Source organism: Peromyscus californicus, unplaced genomic scaffold (genome assembly GCF_007827085.1).
Source record: "Peromyscus californicus insignis strain IS unplaced genomic scaffold, ASM782708v3 Scaffold_6__1_contigs__length_162567912, whole genome shotgun sequence".
Classification (NCBI taxonomy): domain Eukaryota; kingdom Metazoa; phylum Chordata; class Mammalia; order Rodentia; family Cricetidae; genus Peromyscus; species Peromyscus californicus.
Window position 1 is genome coordinate 141,627,601 of NW_026294584.1, and position 18,861 is coordinate 141,646,461.

The 18,861-nt window shown below is 48.6% G+C and overlaps 1 protein-coding gene and 1 long non-coding RNA gene across 4 annotated transcripts in view; one reads left to right on the forward strand and one right to left on the reverse strand.

Annotated features, from left to right (window-relative positions):
* The window catches only part of Cracr2a (calcium release activated channel regulator 2A), a 73,356-nt gene that overhangs the window by 16,914 nt on the left and 37,581 nt on the right, over nt 1-18,861 (forward strand). Inside the window, exons 6-8 of the mRNA XM_052720421.1 lie at nt 12,131-12,221; nt 15,511-15,606; nt 17,627-17,814. Coding sequence (XP_052576381.1) covers nt 12,131-12,221; nt 15,511-15,606; nt 17,627-17,814 — 375 coding nt within the window. The remainder of the gene's footprint in view (nt 1-12,130; nt 12,222-15,510; nt 15,607-17,626; nt 17,815-18,861) is intronic.
* LOC128098901 (uncharacterized) overlaps nt 15,727-18,861 on the reverse strand; it is a 31,191-nt gene continuing 28,056 nt past the window's right edge. For all 3 annotated transcript variants that reach the window (XR_008214377.1, XR_008214378.1, XR_008214376.1), the window contains 2 exons: nt 17,019-17,193; nt 15,727-16,553 (listed from right to left, as the gene is read on the reverse strand). This is a non-coding gene — a long non-coding RNA (uncharacterized LOC128098901). The remainder of the gene's footprint in view (nt 16,554-17,018; nt 17,194-18,861) is intronic.

The window sequence follows — 18,861 nt, forward strand, 5'->3', positions numbered from 1 at the left end:
CCAAATGGTCTGCAAAGCGCCATGTGATCCATAACCTTGGCAGCTCAGAAATCAAACAAGAAACTAGAAACAGGGTGTTGAACTCTTAAATGGTCTCTCTGCAAATGACACAAGGTGAGACTTCAAGCTTGGAACCTGTTAGGGGAGGACGTGTCCAAGCTTCGGAGAAGGAAGTAAGGCTTAGGGAAGGGAAGGGCTTCAGAATGCAGGCTGGAACCAGAGCATCCTGAGAACCGTGCATCCTGCTGAGCTGCCAGAATATGTTTCCAGCTCTGCCAGACTCCAGCTCAGGACAGGTGTGACATTTCAATTCCATCGGAAATAATCGCCTGTCACAGAGGCTGGAAGTGACAGAAACAAATCATGGCTGCTGTGTCCCCGCCCCCAGCCCCAGACTGACTGACACGTGTTACCAGTGGGTAGCATTTAATTAGTGCTTCCTCTATGCCAGGCTCTGAGTTAGTCACCATCCCTGAGGAGTGAATGGTCACTGACTAGGCAGATTTGAAAAAAATCTGCCCAACATTGGCCAGGAAACCCCCACTGGAGCTTGGGGCAGTATGGCCACAAGTGTAGATGGCTTCTGTTTCTTTTCTTTACAGGCTTCACAGCTTGCTTCTTCCTCCTGTGGGGCCCAGGGAAAATGAGGCTGACTCCTGGGGCAGTCAGGTCTCCCTCTGGTTAGTTGAGGCACACGTTCCCTGTTCTCAGCTCCATTCTCTGTTCTCAGCTCTGTTCCCTGTTCTCAGCTCCATAAGCTGGACTGGAAACCCTGGGTTGCAGCTTTGCTACAGTGAGCGGAAAGTGTCCATTCCACCTCCCATCCAATCCCAGGTTATGGGAGGGAGAGGATGCCTCTGGAAGAAGGGATGCTCAGAAAAGCATTGACATCAGAGACCAACCCCAGAGTGTGCCAGGGGGTTGTCAGAAAGAACCGGGGCCTGCCTACCATTGTTGCCATGGATATGATCGAAATAGGAGGAGATGTGTCTGGAAGCATCGATCTCCTACTGTATTTGCATGTCCATTGGGAAGTAACATCAGCCCCCACGAGGCTGGGTGAAATGCAAGAGCCTGGGCTAGAGCCCATGGCCTCTGGCCAGTGTTCATTAAGAACTGCTCCCTCTGAGCCTTGCTTTGCTCTGAGGATGTGGATGTACCATGATGCCTCAGCTGATACCTACATGATACCTCCATCCTCTGAAATTGAGGGAACTGTGCATTCTAGCATAAGGGGTGCACTAGTTGCCTGGCAAGAAGCGGGTGACGTAAGGGAGGCAAGACTGATTTTGGCTCACGGTTGGAATGTGTACTTGATCATTGGAAAGGAATGGCTGAGGATGGCTTTGAGTAAGTGTGCAATGGCTTACTCTCATCTCAGTAGACCAGAACACACACACACACACACACACACACACACACACACACACACACACACACACAGTGGGGGGGATCACATGCATGGGGGGCAGAGAGGGGAGGAGTGGGGGAGAGAAAGAGCCAAATCCAAAACAAGTAAGGCTATAACCCCAAGGCTCATCTCCTAGACATCCGCTTCCACTAAGGCCTCATCTCCTAAAGGACTTACAGTGCTCCCAGCCAGGGACCAAGGTTTCAAACCCATGAACCTGTGGGGAAGTTTCATACCCATGCCATAGCAAGAGCTATAGGTTGTTAGATGCGTGGAAAAATTTCTGCATGCCAGAATTAGGAAGTTCTTGGCCATGGAAAGGATTCTTAGTACTCACCCTTTTCTGCAAACAAAAGGAAGCTAGCAGTCTCTAAAGGACATGGAACAATGAGACTATGCGGAGTTTCATGGATTCAGATGGGTCTTGTGAATCATGGTGATGCCAGGATCCTACCTCAGGGTGTCTAGTTCACTTGACTGGGAAAGAAGTCTGTTTGTTTTTTTTTAATCAGCCTGAGAATATGTCATATTTTGCCTGGTGGGGGAGGGCCTAAAGCTTCCTGAAGATCAGAGGCCAGCAAGGCTGACCTGCCAGTCTGGGTCCAGCTTGTTCCTGTAGTTACATGGCCTTGAAATGCTGGCCTGGCTACCTAGTTTGTGTCCATGGAAGACCACACTTGTATTTTTATTTGATGGACTCCATATCTGCCCTAAGGCCACTGTCCTTGGTCTCAGTTCCTCATCTACCCAGGCTAACTTTGTCCATCTAAAGCCAAGAGTGGCCTCTTCAAACTTCAAGAAGGGGCCATGCCAGGGATAGCCTGTATTACACAGTAGGACAGGCACCCCAGGACTGGAGCTGCCAACACTCACCCTCCAATCACCATTTCCCCTGGTGCGGAGCTCTAGAAGCAGGAAAACTTCAGCAGGGGAGGAAGCCATCATGCCCTTGGCCTTGACTCCAAATAGAGTAACAACGTGTTTTGCACATGGCAGGTGGCCCTTGCATGCCACAGGTGCTCACTGCCTTCTGGAAGGCCTCAGTTGGTGGCTCTCAAATGTTCGCTTGTGTTGGAATCAGCAGAGGACATAGAGTGAATCACAGAGCCCTAAGCCCTTCTCCCAGGAGGACTAAACCTGTGGGTCTCAGCGATGGCCTGGGAATGGGTGCGGCAGTGCATCCAGGTGGCTGTGGAACAGGTGGGATGCAGATCACACATTGAGACATGTTACTCCAGTTTGTTCTTCCAGAAGGCATCCACAAAAGCCAAAGCCCACCTTCTCCTCCCGCACACACACAAAATCACAGATGTCAAAAAAAATATCGGTCTGAATTCACGCAGCTCCAGATAGCTTTGCCATTCCATGGCCCTCGGAGACTGCTAGTTTCTTTTTATTTCCAGCCCACAAAAGCTATAATCTAAGCTGCCAGTCTGGTCATGTGCATTGGCTGTGGTAGGGGATTCTTGGTGATGCCCAGCTTAATCAAATGCAGGAGCTTTATGAGCATAATGTGATCTGAGGCAGAGACACATTGTTGACATTGCCCGGTGGGTAAATTGAAAGGTGATGACGGTTTGTGCTCTGTGCATACCGCAGCCGTAACTGGCCGACCCGCCCCATGAAAAGTGGTTTGCTTGTTGGGATGAAGCAATGCTGCAGAGGTGGTTTATACAGGAGACAGCATCAGTTAGTAAGAAGCCATCTCTGTTGAAATCCACTGTCAATCCCACCCCTTTGCAGAACTCTATACTCTTACACTTTCCTTCCGTTCGTCTGTACTCTAATACACAGAGACCAGCCTCAAGGACAGTGAAAAACCTTAAGTAGGTTTTTTTTTTTTGTTTGCTGTTCAGAGGCTGCAGTTACTTAACAAAGACGGTAGGGGGCGGTGGTGAGTCTCCAAACACAAAGCTGGCTGCAGCAGGACCTGCTTCCTTTGATTTTCCTCCTCAGGAGTTCTCCAGCTGAAGGTCCTCACCCTGTGGTGGGCGGTGCATTGAGGGGTATATGAGAAGGGGCATCAAGGTCCTCCCACCTTCTGTCCATCATGTGTCCCGCAATACAGTGGGTCTCCACATCAGATTCCAGGTGATTTGGGAATGCTGAGGATCCTAGTTGCAAATGTGCATTATCAGTTCACACCCGAGGCTGCTTGCGGGAGGCATCACAGGGTGGTGGGCAGTGGGGAACCATGCCGCCTCCCTCGTCCCCGCCTGGAGTCAAAGCCTGGCTTCTTTTTACTCCGGCCCTTGCTCACCTGCTCACCTGCGCATTCTCCTGTTCTGAGTAATTTTCTTCACATACAAGTGAAAAACAGTTTGGGTTGGAAATACATGAGCTCTCTTAAAAAATGTTTTAAATTATTTTTATTTAGGGAGAGCAGCTTTGTGCCACAGCGCACGCTTGTGTGTGTGTGTGTGTGTGTGTGTGTGTGTGTGTGTGTGTGTGTGTGTGTCAGAAGACAACTTCCAGGAAGCACTTTTCTGTTTCCTCTGTGGGTTCACAGGATTGAACTCAGATCATCAGGCTTGTGAGTCAAGTGCTTTTACCCGCTGAGACATCATGCTGGCTGTATACACTCTCCGGGAGCTCCTGCCCACTTTGCCAGTCTGCAAACCAGGAGCCCAAACCATGCCCACTCCCAGAGAGACATGAGGTCAGAATGACAGCCATCCTAGGCCAGGAGCTGATTCTGAGACTGCCTGGAGTTCAAGCTCCTGATGCGGCGTGTCCAAAATACAGAGCGTAGCTACATCTTCTCTCCAAGGTCAAGGCCATGCCTTCACTTAGAAAAGGGAGAAACTGTTTAGTCTTTAGATGGTTTTAGTACACCCTTGCCTAGAAGAAACTCAGCTGGTGGACTAAATGGCTTCAGGGACCCTTCAAAATCCCCAACACCTTTAAGTAAAGGCCGAGGAGAAAGGGAGCAGGAACACGGTAGGTACTTTGACGTGCTTCTGCAGTGTCTGTGGCAGGGAGCCTGGGCCTGCAGGCTGCTACCTGGAGCCCCCACGGTACTGAGTGCTAATGCTTTTCTTCATGTAGCACCTTCATCTTCGAGGTGCAAAGCACTTTGTGAAGGTTAATTAAGTTTCACAGTCCTCATGGGAGGCTGGCAGGATGAGTTATTGCTAAGCACACCTCACCTTTGAGTTCTTACAAATGATTCTAGAAAGGCCTGTCAGCCCTAAGCCTGGAACTTACCCTAAAGTCTGGGTTTCTTCACTTCCTTCTCACATAACCCGTCCTTAGCACTCATTTGTCTAATATCACACACATAGACACAGATATGCACATAAATATACACGCATACACACAGAAATACATACACAGACGCAGAAACACACATGTACATACCCATTCTCTCTCTCTCTCTCTCTCTCTCTCTCTCTCTCTCTCTCTCTCACACACACACACACACACACACACACACACACACACAGATACATACAGAATACACACATACACACTCATACACACAGCTATACACATACATAGCTATTCACATACACAGCTATACACATAAATATACACTCATACACACCAACACACAGAGAAAAACACATGCACATACCCTCCACAGATACAGACAGACAGACACACATACACATAGATACACCAGACATACACACTTATATTTGTAGCATGAATTTTAAAAGGTCTTATTAATAAAAACAAACCTGGAGACAGGTATTGGGGTGAATGCTGGAAGATCAGAGAAGCAGAACAAGCTACAGCCACCTCACCTTGCCAATTCCTCAGCTGATCCTGTTTCCTCAGGCTGGATGCCTCTCAGCTGAACTGTGCTGCTCAAAAGCCTGAAAGCTTAACCAGCCAATTGCTGGTTTTCACGCCTTACATACCTTTCTGCTTTCTGCCATCACTTCTGGGATTAGAGGCTCTTGTTACCACGCCTGGCTGTTTCCAGTGTGGCCTTGAACTCACAGAGATCCAGATGGATCTCTGCCTCTGGAATGCTAGGATTAAAGGCGTGAGTGCCACCATTTTCTGGCCTCTATATCTAGTGGCTGTTCTGTTCTCTGACCCCAGATAAGTTTATTAGGGTGCACAATATTTTGGGGAACATAATATCACCACATGTATTCACACACACACACACACACACACACACACACACACACACACACACACCACTGGTGATCCTACAGGAAAGAATATCTGCTGCAAACATCTCGGGTGATACGTTATCCTCTGACTTAAAACTGGGATTTCCATCCTGGCTTCCACAGGACTCATTCTTTCGGACCTTTCATGGATCTTGCAGCGTCATCAGTATGTAACAACGATTCCCTCTACCTGTCTATCTTTCCTAGGCTCAGCCAGGAAATTCGGCCACCCTCCTGCCAGCAGAACAGGCAGCTCCCTCCACTTCTGGGCAGGACTCTAAGGTCACAGAATGACTGCGAGCCAGAGTCCCTGAAGAGACTATGGGATTTCTTTGGTGGTACATGGCCTCTTCTTCCCGGTCCATCCTCTCAGTACCCCAGTGGCTTTGGACTTGGTGTTCTGAGAGTCTAGTCCCTGGGTGCAGAGCAGAGCTAAAGTCTGAGTTGTTCCTACCCATAGCAGTACTTTAAGAAAGGCTTGGTTGGCGCTGTGATGTTGGAGGTGATGTGAACTCCAAATATTTACTCTGTCAGCCTTTATCCACCTCTCAGGGGCTTACCGCTCCCCCACACATCCTCTTCATCCCGTTTCTACTTGCCCCTGGTTGATGTTTAAAGAGTCTGTGGAGTAGCGACTCTCAAATGGGGGTCCCAGGGACTTTATTGAACTAGAATTTATTAACTGCGTTCTGTCTGCTGCTTGTTCTAGGTACTTTCACAGGCAACATCTTTAACCGCAACATTAACATCATTAACTGTCACAATTTCATTCTCAGATGTATAAACTTGGGGATTACTGGTGTGATGTGATTTGACCAAGGCCAGAAAACTTTTAAATGTCAGAACCAGGCCGCCCAGGTGTTGGTCTAGTGAACCATAATGTGAGCACAGCTGTCTCAACAGCTGGGTTCTCACCTGGGCTATCACAGTGCCTTCCATGGCACTATCTAGCCATCACAGGGAGTTTTAAAAGGGAGGATACGTGTTAGTGCTCATGGCTGCTGCTGACTCTGTGTGGCTACCTCACCACACTGCTTCCTTCTGTCTCGCTGAGAACTCCGGTCCCCCTTTCCTGTCCTCTCCATCTACCTCTTCTCTGTCTCCCCCTCCTCCTGTAGCTTAAACGACTAGCAGCAGATATCAGAGAACAGGACAATTAGACATCGTTGGGGATTGAGTGGAGCAGGGAGTGCCTTAGGAATGGTTAGGAGAAGAGCTGTTGGCTAGTTATGACCACTTATTACTACTATCTCGAAGAAGGTAAGAAGGTCTACTTTATAGCAATTTATAAAATTCCACCCAGAAAGAGGGTTCAGCACTTGGGAGGCTAAAGTAGGAGGATAGCCCTGAATGTGAGGCCAGCCTGGGCTACATAGCAAGACACTGTCTCAAAACAAACAAACAATACACACACAGAGGTGGGGGCGAGTGTGCGTGCCCACAAAATTCTAAATATGTAAACCTTTATGCACCAAGTAACACAGCAGTAATGTATACAGAAAGGAACTTTCAGGAAAAAAAAAAAGAAAATTAGATTAAAAAAATAGACTTTTCAAAGCTGAGAAACACCTCAGATTTGACACGTTAGTCAGGCAAAAATGCATTAGGGGCAAGCGGTAAAAGGAGGGGAGCATTTCCAACCATCTAGCAGCAAGCTGAAAAAGTAAATGTAGAATCACGTACCTTAAAAAGAGAATGTGTATTCTTCTCACGGAAGTTATAAAAAATTAATAATGTTTTTGGCTACAGACAAAAGGTTAATAGATTCCAAACCATAAACACTTTCCCAATATATTCTAGATTCTTTTACTATAATACGATAAGACAAGAAATAAAAAGTTGGCATAGCTTAAAAAACATTCTTCTGAGGTTAGGGTATAGCTTGGTAGTAGGGTACTTAGGCAGGATATGCAAAAACCCAGGTTCAATCTAATCCCCAATGCCGCCACCCCCCCCACACACACACACACACAGAGAGAGAGAGAGAGAGAGAGAGAGAGAGAGAGAGAGAGAGAGAGAGAGTAAATAAACAACCCACAAAAGCTTGACAAGGGTGGGAAGGAGCTAACTAACGGGGAGGAGGGGAAAGTAATCAATGCATTACATACATACATGAAATCATCAAAGAAACAAATTTAGTTATTAAAGCAACTCTCAGATAAACTAAACCATTAAACCAAGTATCATGGATAGTTTAGCTTACATTCTGAGCAGGAGCTAAATGTGCAAAGTCAATAAAACATAGAAGGTCACTGAGTGCACCGGATGGCCAAATGGCATCCATTAACATAAGGCCAGCCAACACGGCACCTAACAGAGTGACACTTAGGGTATTCTCCTGTGTCCAGAGCACAGAGACAGAGGCAGGAGAGGCAGGATTTAACAGCCCTGTCTTTGCAGTGAAAACATCACATAGAGTTTGGAAGTTTTTCCGGTTGTTTTTGTTTTTTTGTTTTTTTGTTTTTTTTTTTGAGACAGGGTTTCTCTGTGTAGCTTTGCGCCTTTCCTGGAACTCACTTGGTAGTCCAGGCTGGCCTCGAACTCACAGAGATCCGCCTGGCTCTGCCTCCCGAGTGCTGGGATTAAAGGCGTGCGCCACCACCGCCCGGCGAGTTTGGAAGTTTTAAGTGACAAAATCTGTCAATTGTCATGTGGCTGCCAGTCAAAGCTAATGTAGAATTTTCTGCTTCATGAATAGATAGGCGCACCTTCTAGAACAAGAGAGGCACTAGTCAGCTCCACTCTGCACACATCACACTCATGCACTAGGCATTTGGTCTGGGGCTCCAGTGGCCTGATAAGGGTATTCAGTCTGTTCAAAGAAGCCTGGGGGTGGGAGGCTTACAAAAGAAATTTTTTGTAAAACAATGTGGGAGGAAGAGAGAGGCATGTCCTGATCCAAGGCATCCCCCTGGACCTGAAGCCGTTCTCAACTTTATGGAGGGCTTTTATGTAGAAGGGCACGGTCATGGGAACACAGATTTCCATGACTCAGAATATTCCAAAGATGACATAACTGCTCATAAAGATGGCCAGTCCCCGGTCACAGAAAGTGTTCTAACCCACTGCTGCAAATAGCAGCACGGGTTATCTCTTAAAGATTCATTATTTTTATTCAGGTATGTGTGCACACACATGTACATCACATTCACACAGGTACCCTAGAAGCTGGGAATTGGATCCTCTGGAACTGGAGTTGCAGGCCATTGTGAACCAGGGTGGTCTTGGTGCAGTGCTCTTAACTGCTAGGCCATCTTTATAATCCCATGGAAAGGAACCTAACACCAGTAAAAAGAAGTGGTTGGATGAGACAAAGCTCCCAACCCAGGAATTCTTCAATTCATTGGAATCTAGTATTCTTTCACTATGGTCTGTTAGCATCTGAGTTTGATATCCAAATGTAAAGTGGGTTGTTACAGGTTTTCAGCATTAACCTCTTGAGTCCAAGAGGTTAATATATTATTGTATTATGGCTAATGTAAAGGTCTGGGCATCCACAACTTAACAGAGACTGTCTGAGCCCCCAGGGAAGCCCACGTAGATCAGGACTACTTACAATCCCTTGTAAAATGGTCAAATGAAGGCACAGGTATCCTAGGAGTTCCAACAAGGCGTCAGTCAGTGAGGGTTGGAAAGATGGGGGATCCTCTCAGAGAACACTTCTAAGTCTGTGTTTGTGTGTGTTGTACAGTAAGAGTGGGTTTGAAATCACAGCGGCCAAGACACACAGAGTCAGCAGACACAACAGGTCACCCCTTACTTTGACTGCAGAGTATGGCATGCCTGGCTGGGCTGCTGTTCGGCACACACAGATCTTTTGTGGGGAGTCTCTGGCCGCCACAGCACTCACAGCTACTGTGGGGCTCCCACAGCTATGCCCAGCCAGAGCCTCTGATAGACTCTTCTGATGGGAGCTTTTAGCCACTAAGCCTTTTCTTCATCTCCAGATGCCTCTGGGCTCTTCCAAACCCAGCCCTTTCATCCGTGAAGTAAGCACTTCCTCCTCTCCTCTTCCCATGACTCCTGATCCTAATTACAAGAATAAATAATTCTGTGTGTTTATTAGGGCACTGTGGTCCTGGATGCTTTTTGCATTCACTTTCTCCCTGGTCCATCCTGACAGTGTGAGGAAGAATGTCAGGGCAGGAGCTACTTGAAAGGGAGGACCTCAGAGTACTTGCTCGAGGTCTCACTGAGGAGACAAGCCTGTTCTGGAATAAGGGTCCTCTGACCCTTGAGCAGGCTTAGGGATACCTTATTGAAAATAGCACCTTCATGTTCCCACCGCCTGAGACTTGGTATGTTCTCCCAGGAGCCTTAAGTCCACAGAGTGGTCCAGACGGGTCCCGCATCACTAGTGCCCATTAAGGTCCCAGGGCTTCTTTGCAGTAGAGCCAGCTTTTGCAAAGGAGGGCTAGCATTGGGTACTAGTCAGAGACTGCGTCTGCTCTCATTTCATTTATCTTAGAATGGTTGTAAAATAAGTTAATTCACCACAAGCAAATTGTCATGTGAGCATGGGAAAACATCAAGAGTATTGGTTTAATCAAGTAAAACTTAGAGCAAAATTAATATAACACATTTAATGGTATCATAGAATTAATGCCCGGCATGGCTATTAGGCGTAGATGGTAAACAGCTTATACGAATGACTCTAATTAGAATTGCTTTAGCAGAGCCAAATCCATTTTTAAGTTGCTCTCGTCCCACTTTATTGGTTCTTTGGTATTTAATACAGTTGCATTCTGCTGTCTGGAGTTTCTCTTGATGCCGTTTGCCATCCCGAGTCTGGGCTGTTTCAAGCGCATAAAGATGGTTCAGGGCTGAAGAGAAAACACCTCGCTTCCTTTGAACTGTGTCTACTCGTGACCTTGTGGTGTTCCTATTTCACAACACGGTCCTTTTCTCCTTACTTTCCCTCCATGGTTTTCTTTCTGTTGTGATGGGTTAGCGGAGAGAAAAAGCAACAACCCTCGTATCTTTCATTTCCAAGGAGAGATGTCTTACCCTGCCCGGAGGAATCCTCACATTGCTAGGATGCTGGGCAGATCCACAGACAGCCCTGGACTGTGAATCTGGAGGGACTGGCATCTTCTGCCATAGGCACTCTGAACACACTGTGCAATTGCTTCTCTGGCTCTCGGGGGAGAGCTGTGAACTGGAATTCAGAGTCTGAGATGATGACCCTGACCATGACTCTTGTTCCAGTTCTTTGCTCCGAGTCCAATGTGTAGTTTCTGAAGAGCTGGAAGGACCCCAGCCAAAATGGCTCATCCTCGTTGCTTAACATGCACATGTGGTGAAGCCCCCCTCCTCAGAAGAGGGAAAGGCAGTGACTGGGCCGTGGCAAAGCCTGGGGCAGTAGAGGAAGCCTGGCCCTAGATCAGAGTCCCAAGTGAATGTGGAATGTGAGGGTAGAGTGATGGAGAGGTCAGGGGAATAGTTATATTCCCATCCTTTAAATTTTGTTCAGATGTCCCCTCAGTAACTTCTTAGAGCTGACAAGAAGGGCTGTTTCCTCCATTAATAATGTACCCACCCATGAAAGTCAGAGTGGGCTTGCCATCATGGACTTTAGAGTGGCAAGTGACGTGTGTGTGTGTGTGTGTGTGTGTGTGTGTGTGTGTGTGTGTGCATTATACATTCAAAATGGTTCTTGACAGCCACAACACCAAACTGGAGTTCTTTCTACAAGATGGGGAAGGTATGGGAAGTGGGGGCCAGAGAGAGAGAGGTTATGAAAATGTGGTTACCATAGGCTGGAGGGGAGCTCTGTTGGTGAAGTGCTTGCCTTGAAAACACCAGGACCTTAGTTCCATCCTCGGAACTCACATTAAAAAAAAAAAAGCCAGGCACAGTGGCATGTGTTTATCACACTTCTCAGTTCATGTCCTGTGGGGTCTTGGAGTGGGGAGAGGATGCTGAGACACAGAACAGGAACAAGTCACCTCAGTGTCATCACTGGCCATTAACCAGAGCCACCTGTGTCCTACTGTGCAGCTGTGGCCCTGTGCCAGGGATGACACGAGGCCCTGTCCTTTGCAGCAGGCCATTGTCCTCATGAAATCTTTGTGAATGGCAGGGACTTGAGCTCACACTTGCACAAGGGTCCTCTGTTGTACAGTGTCAGAGTTGATGTAGAGAAGCAGAGAATGCATCCAAACTGGAAATGGGACACATCAAGACACTGAGCAGCAAGGAACCTCTACAGGGTGTGATTTCAGACTGTCCACCTACACAGGCATCACAGAGAGTAGGGATGGAGAGTGCAGGAGGCCAGGGCTCAGTGCAAGAGTGAAGCCGAGTCCAGGAAGAGAGCTGGGACAGCTTCACTGGGGAGCACATGGGTGGTCTGCAGTGGTTGGAAGACAGGAGAAGACCCATGATGCCTTTTAGCGGCTGGCCTCTGTGAGCTGCAGCCTTGTCTGGTTAGTCAGCCCTGAAGAACTGATCCTGAAGCCTGGGCTGGCCTGATGTAGACAGTCCCTCAGCTATCCACAGCCCCAGGGACTCATCTCCAGGAACTATGGCTGTGTGATAAGTGGATCTTGGGGAGGACCCTGTCAGCTTCTCCTTTTGCCACTTCTAGGAAAATCGCGGCTTATGATGAAGAAATACAGCATCTCTATGAGGAGATGGAACAGCAGATCAAAAGCGAAAGGGAGCAGTTCCTCCTGAAAGTGAGTGTTGGACTCCCAGTCCCGGCACTGGGGCATGGCTACTTGGCTGCGGACTCTGAACGCCTTTCCCCATTAATATCCCAGCATGTTCCTTCTTCTTCCGCCTTCATGTTCAAGCCGTTTATCACCTTCAAGCAGAATATATGGTGTACCTATTTGTTTCTATTCTCCATTGTCTGTTTCCTCCTACTAACGTGTTAAGTTCATTTGCTTACTAATCTGGCTTCAACTTCTAGAGCATGCCTGGGATGGTAGGAGATGCCCCCATAGGTGTTTGCTCAACCAATGTGTGAGTGAGCAAAGGAATACATGGAGATGGGGGTGGATGAACTGACAGAAAAGAGGGGAGAAAAGGAGGAAGGGAGCCAGGGATGGATGGATGGATGGATGGATGGAGAAAGATAAAGGGATGGATTGTTGGTGTGTGGATAAAAGAGAAGGAGAAGAAAGGGAAAGCAAGAAGGAAATAAGAAAGGAGGAGGAAGGCAGGAAGGAAGAGACATGTGATGGATGGATTACAGAGCATACTTTCGCAGCTAAGGCAACCTGGATATTGAGTGTCACTCAGTTGAGCTCTGTACCTATCTAGCAGACCATCAAAAACATACCAGCTCATTTTATTCCCTGAGCAGCAGCCCCGAGGGAGACAGTCATTAGAGACCAGGCTGCCCACCCTTTCTTCTTAGACAACTGGAAAATACAATCACCAAGAAAAAACAAGACCACCATCCTCAGCACCGGGAGAGAAAATGTGAACCTTGCACCCCGTTCCTTGTGCACCCCTGTTCCTAGTGTACCCTGTTCCCAGTGTACCCCTGTTCTGGTGCACCCCATTCCTGATGCACCCCTAGTACTAGACCTTTCTAGCCCTTGCTGTTATATTTGGAGGTGAGGACTGGTAAGGTGAGGACCCTCTTCTCTACCAAACCCAAGCTAAGCAAGATCTGTTTTGGTGCATCCTATTTGAAAAACAAAAACAAAGAACCCAGGGAACGCTGTCTTGCCTCCTGGGACTGTCTCCCTTTCTTGGTGAGTTCTCTGCAAAGGGCTGCCGATCTTGGACAGCAGCCTCCCGCTGCCTCTCAGCGCTAAGCCCAGGCTGTTGTCTCAGGCTCTTCACTTGATCCAGATTTCAATTTTCCACTGCTTTGGATTATCCACACCACTGCTCCACTTATAATCACAGATGCCATTCACACTGCAGGGAAATCAGAACGCCTTCCAGAAATATCTGGCCAGAGCCCATGGAGGCTTGCCAGTATTTCCAGACCACCCCTATTGTCCTTCAGTGCTTTGAACCCTTCTGATTGTTCCAGTGTTCAGGGAAACTGGATGCGCGTGTGGCAAACAGAATTCACACACGTCCATCAGCAGACCGAAAATAGCTTCCCACAACAGCAGTCCCCCCACCTCCGCAGTAGGAAAGCCACCCCCTCCATCCCTGTGACAGACTGCAACAGGGAGACATGCTCTGAGGATATTTTGTCCCCTCTGCGCAAGTCATGGCTGTAGCTAAGGTAATGCTCCAGCAACAAAGGGTGGGCTCAGGTGTGGGGGGCCTGGGGCTGAGTAGAGGTTGCAGGGAAGAAATGAAGGACAAGTTAGCATCATTTCAGATGATCTGGCTTTGGTGCTATGTCCCCTTCCAGCCTCTCCTTTTGTCCAGAGAGCTTAGTGCTTGCACTTGAGCCTTGGCTGTGAACATGAAAACGCCAAGGATGGCTTTGGCAGTGCCATTGAGCCTTTAGACCCAGACTTCCGCTGGGTCTGGAGTTAGGATAAGGATGCTGCCATCTGTGACATCATATGAAAGGAGCCTCTGACCAGAGTTTGGATGCTGGTCATACCCATATCATACATTTGACCATGAGAAAAATACCCACTCATTTGCATCCTCCAACTCCAGACTGGGAGATACCTCTCAATGATGTCCCAACAGGGTCAATAGCATGCTCCATGGGCCCTGTGGGAATGAGTGCATCAGCATGGGATTCAGAAACCGTTTGCTGTTCCAGCATATTTCATGAGGTGCTTGCTCTGTGAAAAGTAGTTGAGTGAACTAAGTTGGTCCCTTGCAGCTGATTTTCTTCAAATGAAGGTGAGGGCAGAGACTGAGTGGACTCCGTGCAGGCCATCACAGGTGGTTCAGATGCGGGTGGGCGCGGGTCTTCCTGTATCTCCTCTGCTCATTGATCTGTTTGGACATGACCAGGGGAGCTAGCAGCATCACCAGAGGAAGCATGAGCCTTTGAACAAAGGTTGCCAAAGGCTTGCGAGCTGGGAACAACTGTTTTCTGCCAGATGTGGTAGCCAAGACCCCCATAGTCCTCCAGTGTAGCACCTCGTAGCTGGCCCCTCTTGAAGGCATCTCTCCGCCATGGCCTATCCTGGGGCCTTCAGTAGCTCCTGATGTAGGTTTTTTCTTTTGTTTTATTTTTTATTTTATTCAATAGCTTGTCCCTACCTTGCCATAGATGGGGTGGTGCAGGAAACAAAGGGCATCCACTCTGTTGAAATCCAGAGCGATGAAGCCAGTAAGATGAACAGTGCAGGGACTCAACCCACGTTTCCTGATTCAAAGCCTCAGAGCCTTCCATCCGACCTGGCTCTGCTGGGAATGGTCTGCCTCTGAAACCCCGTACTATCCGTGACACTACAGCCAGACATCACATCCGTACCCTCAGAACTTAGTAGCTCTGTGTGGAGAAGTCTAGCCTAGGGAGTGAGGGGAAGAAGATGTCGAGTGCAGGACAGAGACATCATGAGGACCATGGCCCAGGAACCCTGAATCATCATGGATGAGTAGTGAGCACTCGGATCCTCCAAGGAGGCAGGAATAATGCACTGTGCCCGGAGCTAGTGTGGTTTAAGAGGCCAGTGACAGTGTCCACAGTGACCAGTGACAGTGTGAACTAAAGTCTCCAAGTTGGAGGCCATCTTAGATATGTATAGATGGGAGGCTGGCCAATGAGTCACACTCAGGCTCCTCCTCTCCTTGTCCCATTCCTCCAATGGCTGTCCTTAGGTCATTGTTTGGGTGGGAAAGCGTGGTAAGGCACCATCACAGGATTCACATTTTCTAGTGTATGTCTGAGCACTAGCTTGGTCTCATAGATCCTCAGTGCTGGGGTAAGTGGGTCACTGGAGCCTGGGGTTTCAGGGGATGGGCCTCAAAGTGAAAAGCGATTAAGCTGGCCCAGCTGATGAAGGAGTTCAAGTGCATACTTCCAAGGCTGTAAGTCGGGTGTGCGGGGTGTAGGACCCACTGTCTTCTCTTCTGGCTTGGCAGGACACAGAGAGGTTCCAAGCCCGCAGTCGAGAGCTGGAAAAGAAGCTGAGCGCCAAGGAGCAGGAGCTGGAACGTCTCATCCAGAAGCAGAGCAGGGTGGGTTACTGTGCAGACTCCTTGGTCCCTCAGCTCATCCAACTCATCTTTGCCTCTGCCCCACCCCCTCCGCTATTCCCTCATGGATTTTAAACTTGCCCCAGAAGACCTGTGATTCTGCATGTGTCTTCATTCAAAGTCCCCACAAGGTGGATATATTGACATATGCATGTAATTACACCACTGGGTAGACTGAGGCAGGAGGATTCTGAATTCCAGGACTGCCTCATGGACCTAGTTCAAAGTGCAGCCTGGGCTTTATAGTGAGACCCTGTCTCAAATGCTAAAACTACTTTAAGCATTTTAAAATTTAATTTTAAAACCAAGTCACAGATGACCCTAGATAAAGCCACAATTGTGTGTTTAACCTAGAAAAGTCCCCATGAGTCACCCAACCCCCAGGGATCTGAGGACAGTTTCACATAATTATACCCAAAGGTAATTACGGATGCTAAACCTTGAAGTTGGATTAGGCATCCTGCAGAAGAAAGGAGGGACCCAGGGGAGTGCAGAGACACTTGTGGGACACTGATGCTTAAGGGGAAGGGCAGACATAGTTGTCCTCTTTGGCATAGCTGTGGATAACTCCAGCTGGAAAAGGCTCTTCAAAGAATTGCCCGGATGCCTGGACAGGGTCCATGACCTCCTCTGGGACACAGCTAGATGCGAACACCGGTCACTCCCCTCTCTGTGCCTGAGCAGAGAAACAGACTGTGTGGCATGCTCTACAAGGTGGCAGCTGTACCTAGAGCTCAGGACACTTGGCTCACAGTACCAGGTAGCCAGGTCGAGTGTCTTGCTCAGCAGCCTCCTCAGGAAAGCAAGAAGAAAGACCTCTTGGGAGTGTGGGGAGGTGGGGGGGGGGGGGAATGTAGCACTGGCCTCCAGTCTCAGTTTGCTTGGTCCTGGAAGAAATCCAGCCCTGGACAGACCGACACATGGCTTTCCTAGGAACAGAGAAGACTATTTTTAGCAACATGCAAACATAAGCTTGAAGAACCCCCCTGCTGAGGCCAGGGCTGCTGCCCCTGCTGATCGCTAAGCTTTAGGTCTAAGCCTCTTTCTCCTTTGTAGCAAGAGGCTGCAAACCCTGGGAACTGCCTGCCACCCTTTCCGCCTTTCCGTTCTCCATCCACAGTCATACCTTGGCTCACTCCTCCTTCGCTTCCTCTCTGCTATGTATTAAGTTCATAGCAATTAAATTCATCCCTCCAATGAATGATTGCCACTTCATTTAATTACTGCACGCTTGCCTGATAACACAGGAGCCCCGTGAGAGGCTTATGACATTCCTTGTTGCAGCTCTTCTCCCCTCACTGGCCACATTCATGAAACTAAATTTATTATGATCTATTTGCCTTGGTGTGCCGCTTAGTCTGGAGAGGCTTGGAAGCCCCACAAAGCCTACTCACCAGCCAAGAAGAGCTGAAGTTATCAAAATGCACATTTTTTTTCAGTAGCTTTAGGGATGCAAGAAAAGGCATGGGGTCTGTTTGACCTGGTTTGATTCTTTCTTCAGAATCTCCAAGGTCCGTGGGACTCAGGCAAAGCTGTCTCTTAGATGAAGGGGGAACTGGGCCGCTGTAGCTGAAGGGAGAAAGGAAATTGATAAATTTCCTACCTGTGGTCACTACAGGGAAGGTGGCTTTATGATGAACAGCCACTGAACTCTTCTCTGTTCCCATAGGGACCAAGGCAAAGACATTGGCTTGGAGGACAAAAGGGATATTTAGATGAGGTCTCCTGCCCATGGTGCCTTTGGGAAGGAAGACACAGGTCACCTGTGAGATTTTCATTGCTAGCAATCCTATAGAACGAGGCCACCCCAGGCCCATCTAGCAGTCCCATGTGGAGGCTGGAAGGACAGAATGAATGTGCTATGAAAGTCACTCCTGCCTGCAGAAGTGTCTACATGGGAGTGATGGAACAGAGCAGTGCTAGCTTGGGCTTGAGGGCAGTGTGGCGCTGAGCCAGCCCTGGCCCTGGCCCTGTTCATCCTTCCTCTCTGTCCCCTTTGTAGCTGGAAGGCCAGTGCACAGCTCTACACAGTGACAGACATGAAACCAAGGCTGAGAACACTAAGCTGAGACTCACTAACCAGGAGCTGGCCCGAGAGTTGGAGCGCACCTCCCAAGAACTCCAGGAGGCACAGCAGCAGCTGGAGAGCCTCCAGAGAGAGGCCTGTGAGCTGCAGCAGGAGAAGGAGATGTGAGTTCAGCCCCAGACACTGCAGGCTGCTTTGCTCTGTGCTGGGGACCAGGATCTTTCTTCCCCAAACCCTGTTTCCTGCCCGGTGTGTGAGGTGGAGTTAGCATCCTTATTCCCTGAGATTCCTTTCTCTCCCTCCCCTTCTCTCCTTCCTTTCTTAACCAGAGTCTTACTGTAGAGCCCAGATTGCCCTTGACCTTATCATTCTCCTGCCTCAGCCTCTTGCGTTCTGAGGTGACAGGTACGACCCCCCTCCTGCCCCCGCACACACTCTCCTGATGCTCCTTGAGACTTCTAACCCTCCTCAAGGATCTGAGACTACTAAGCAAAGCCAGAAGTTCACAAGAAATAGCTCTTGACCTAGTTGCTTTCTGTTGCTGTGCTAAAACACTGACCAAAAACAGCCTGGGAGTAGAAAGGGTTTATTTGGCTTACAGGTTACAGTCCATCATCAAGGGAAGCCAAAACAGAAACTCAAGGCAGGAACCCTGGAGGTGGGAACTGAACCATAGAACATGGGAGAATGCTGCTTTCTGGCTCGTTTTCCAGCTCAGGGTCAACATGTTTCTTAAAGAGCCCAGGCCCATCTGCTAGGGGTGATACCGCCCGCAGTGGACTGCACCCTCATACATCTATTAGTAATCAAGAAAATGGCCCACAGACATGCCCATGGGCCAATCTGATGGAAGCAATTCTTCAACTAAAGTCCCCTCCTCCTAGGTATGTCAAAGTGACAACCAGGATTAGTCATCACAGTCCTGGTCTCAGGAAATGTATTCTGCAGATAGAAAGATCAGCTATTCTACCCACACATAAGGAGGCAGCCTGAGCAAAGGCTGAAAGAGCAGAGGGCCCTTGGTACCCATTGAAGGCTAAAGACCAGGAGCCTCAGGTATATGAGAGTGGGAAGGCTTCCAGGGTCAGCTGATAATGTGACTGGTGTGTGACAGGGCTCTAGAATCATGTCTCAATCCTTAGCCATTTTTTTCCTAGAGTATTTCTCTGAGAAGACTGTCTGAGCCCACAAGGGAACCCCACCTCTCTCAA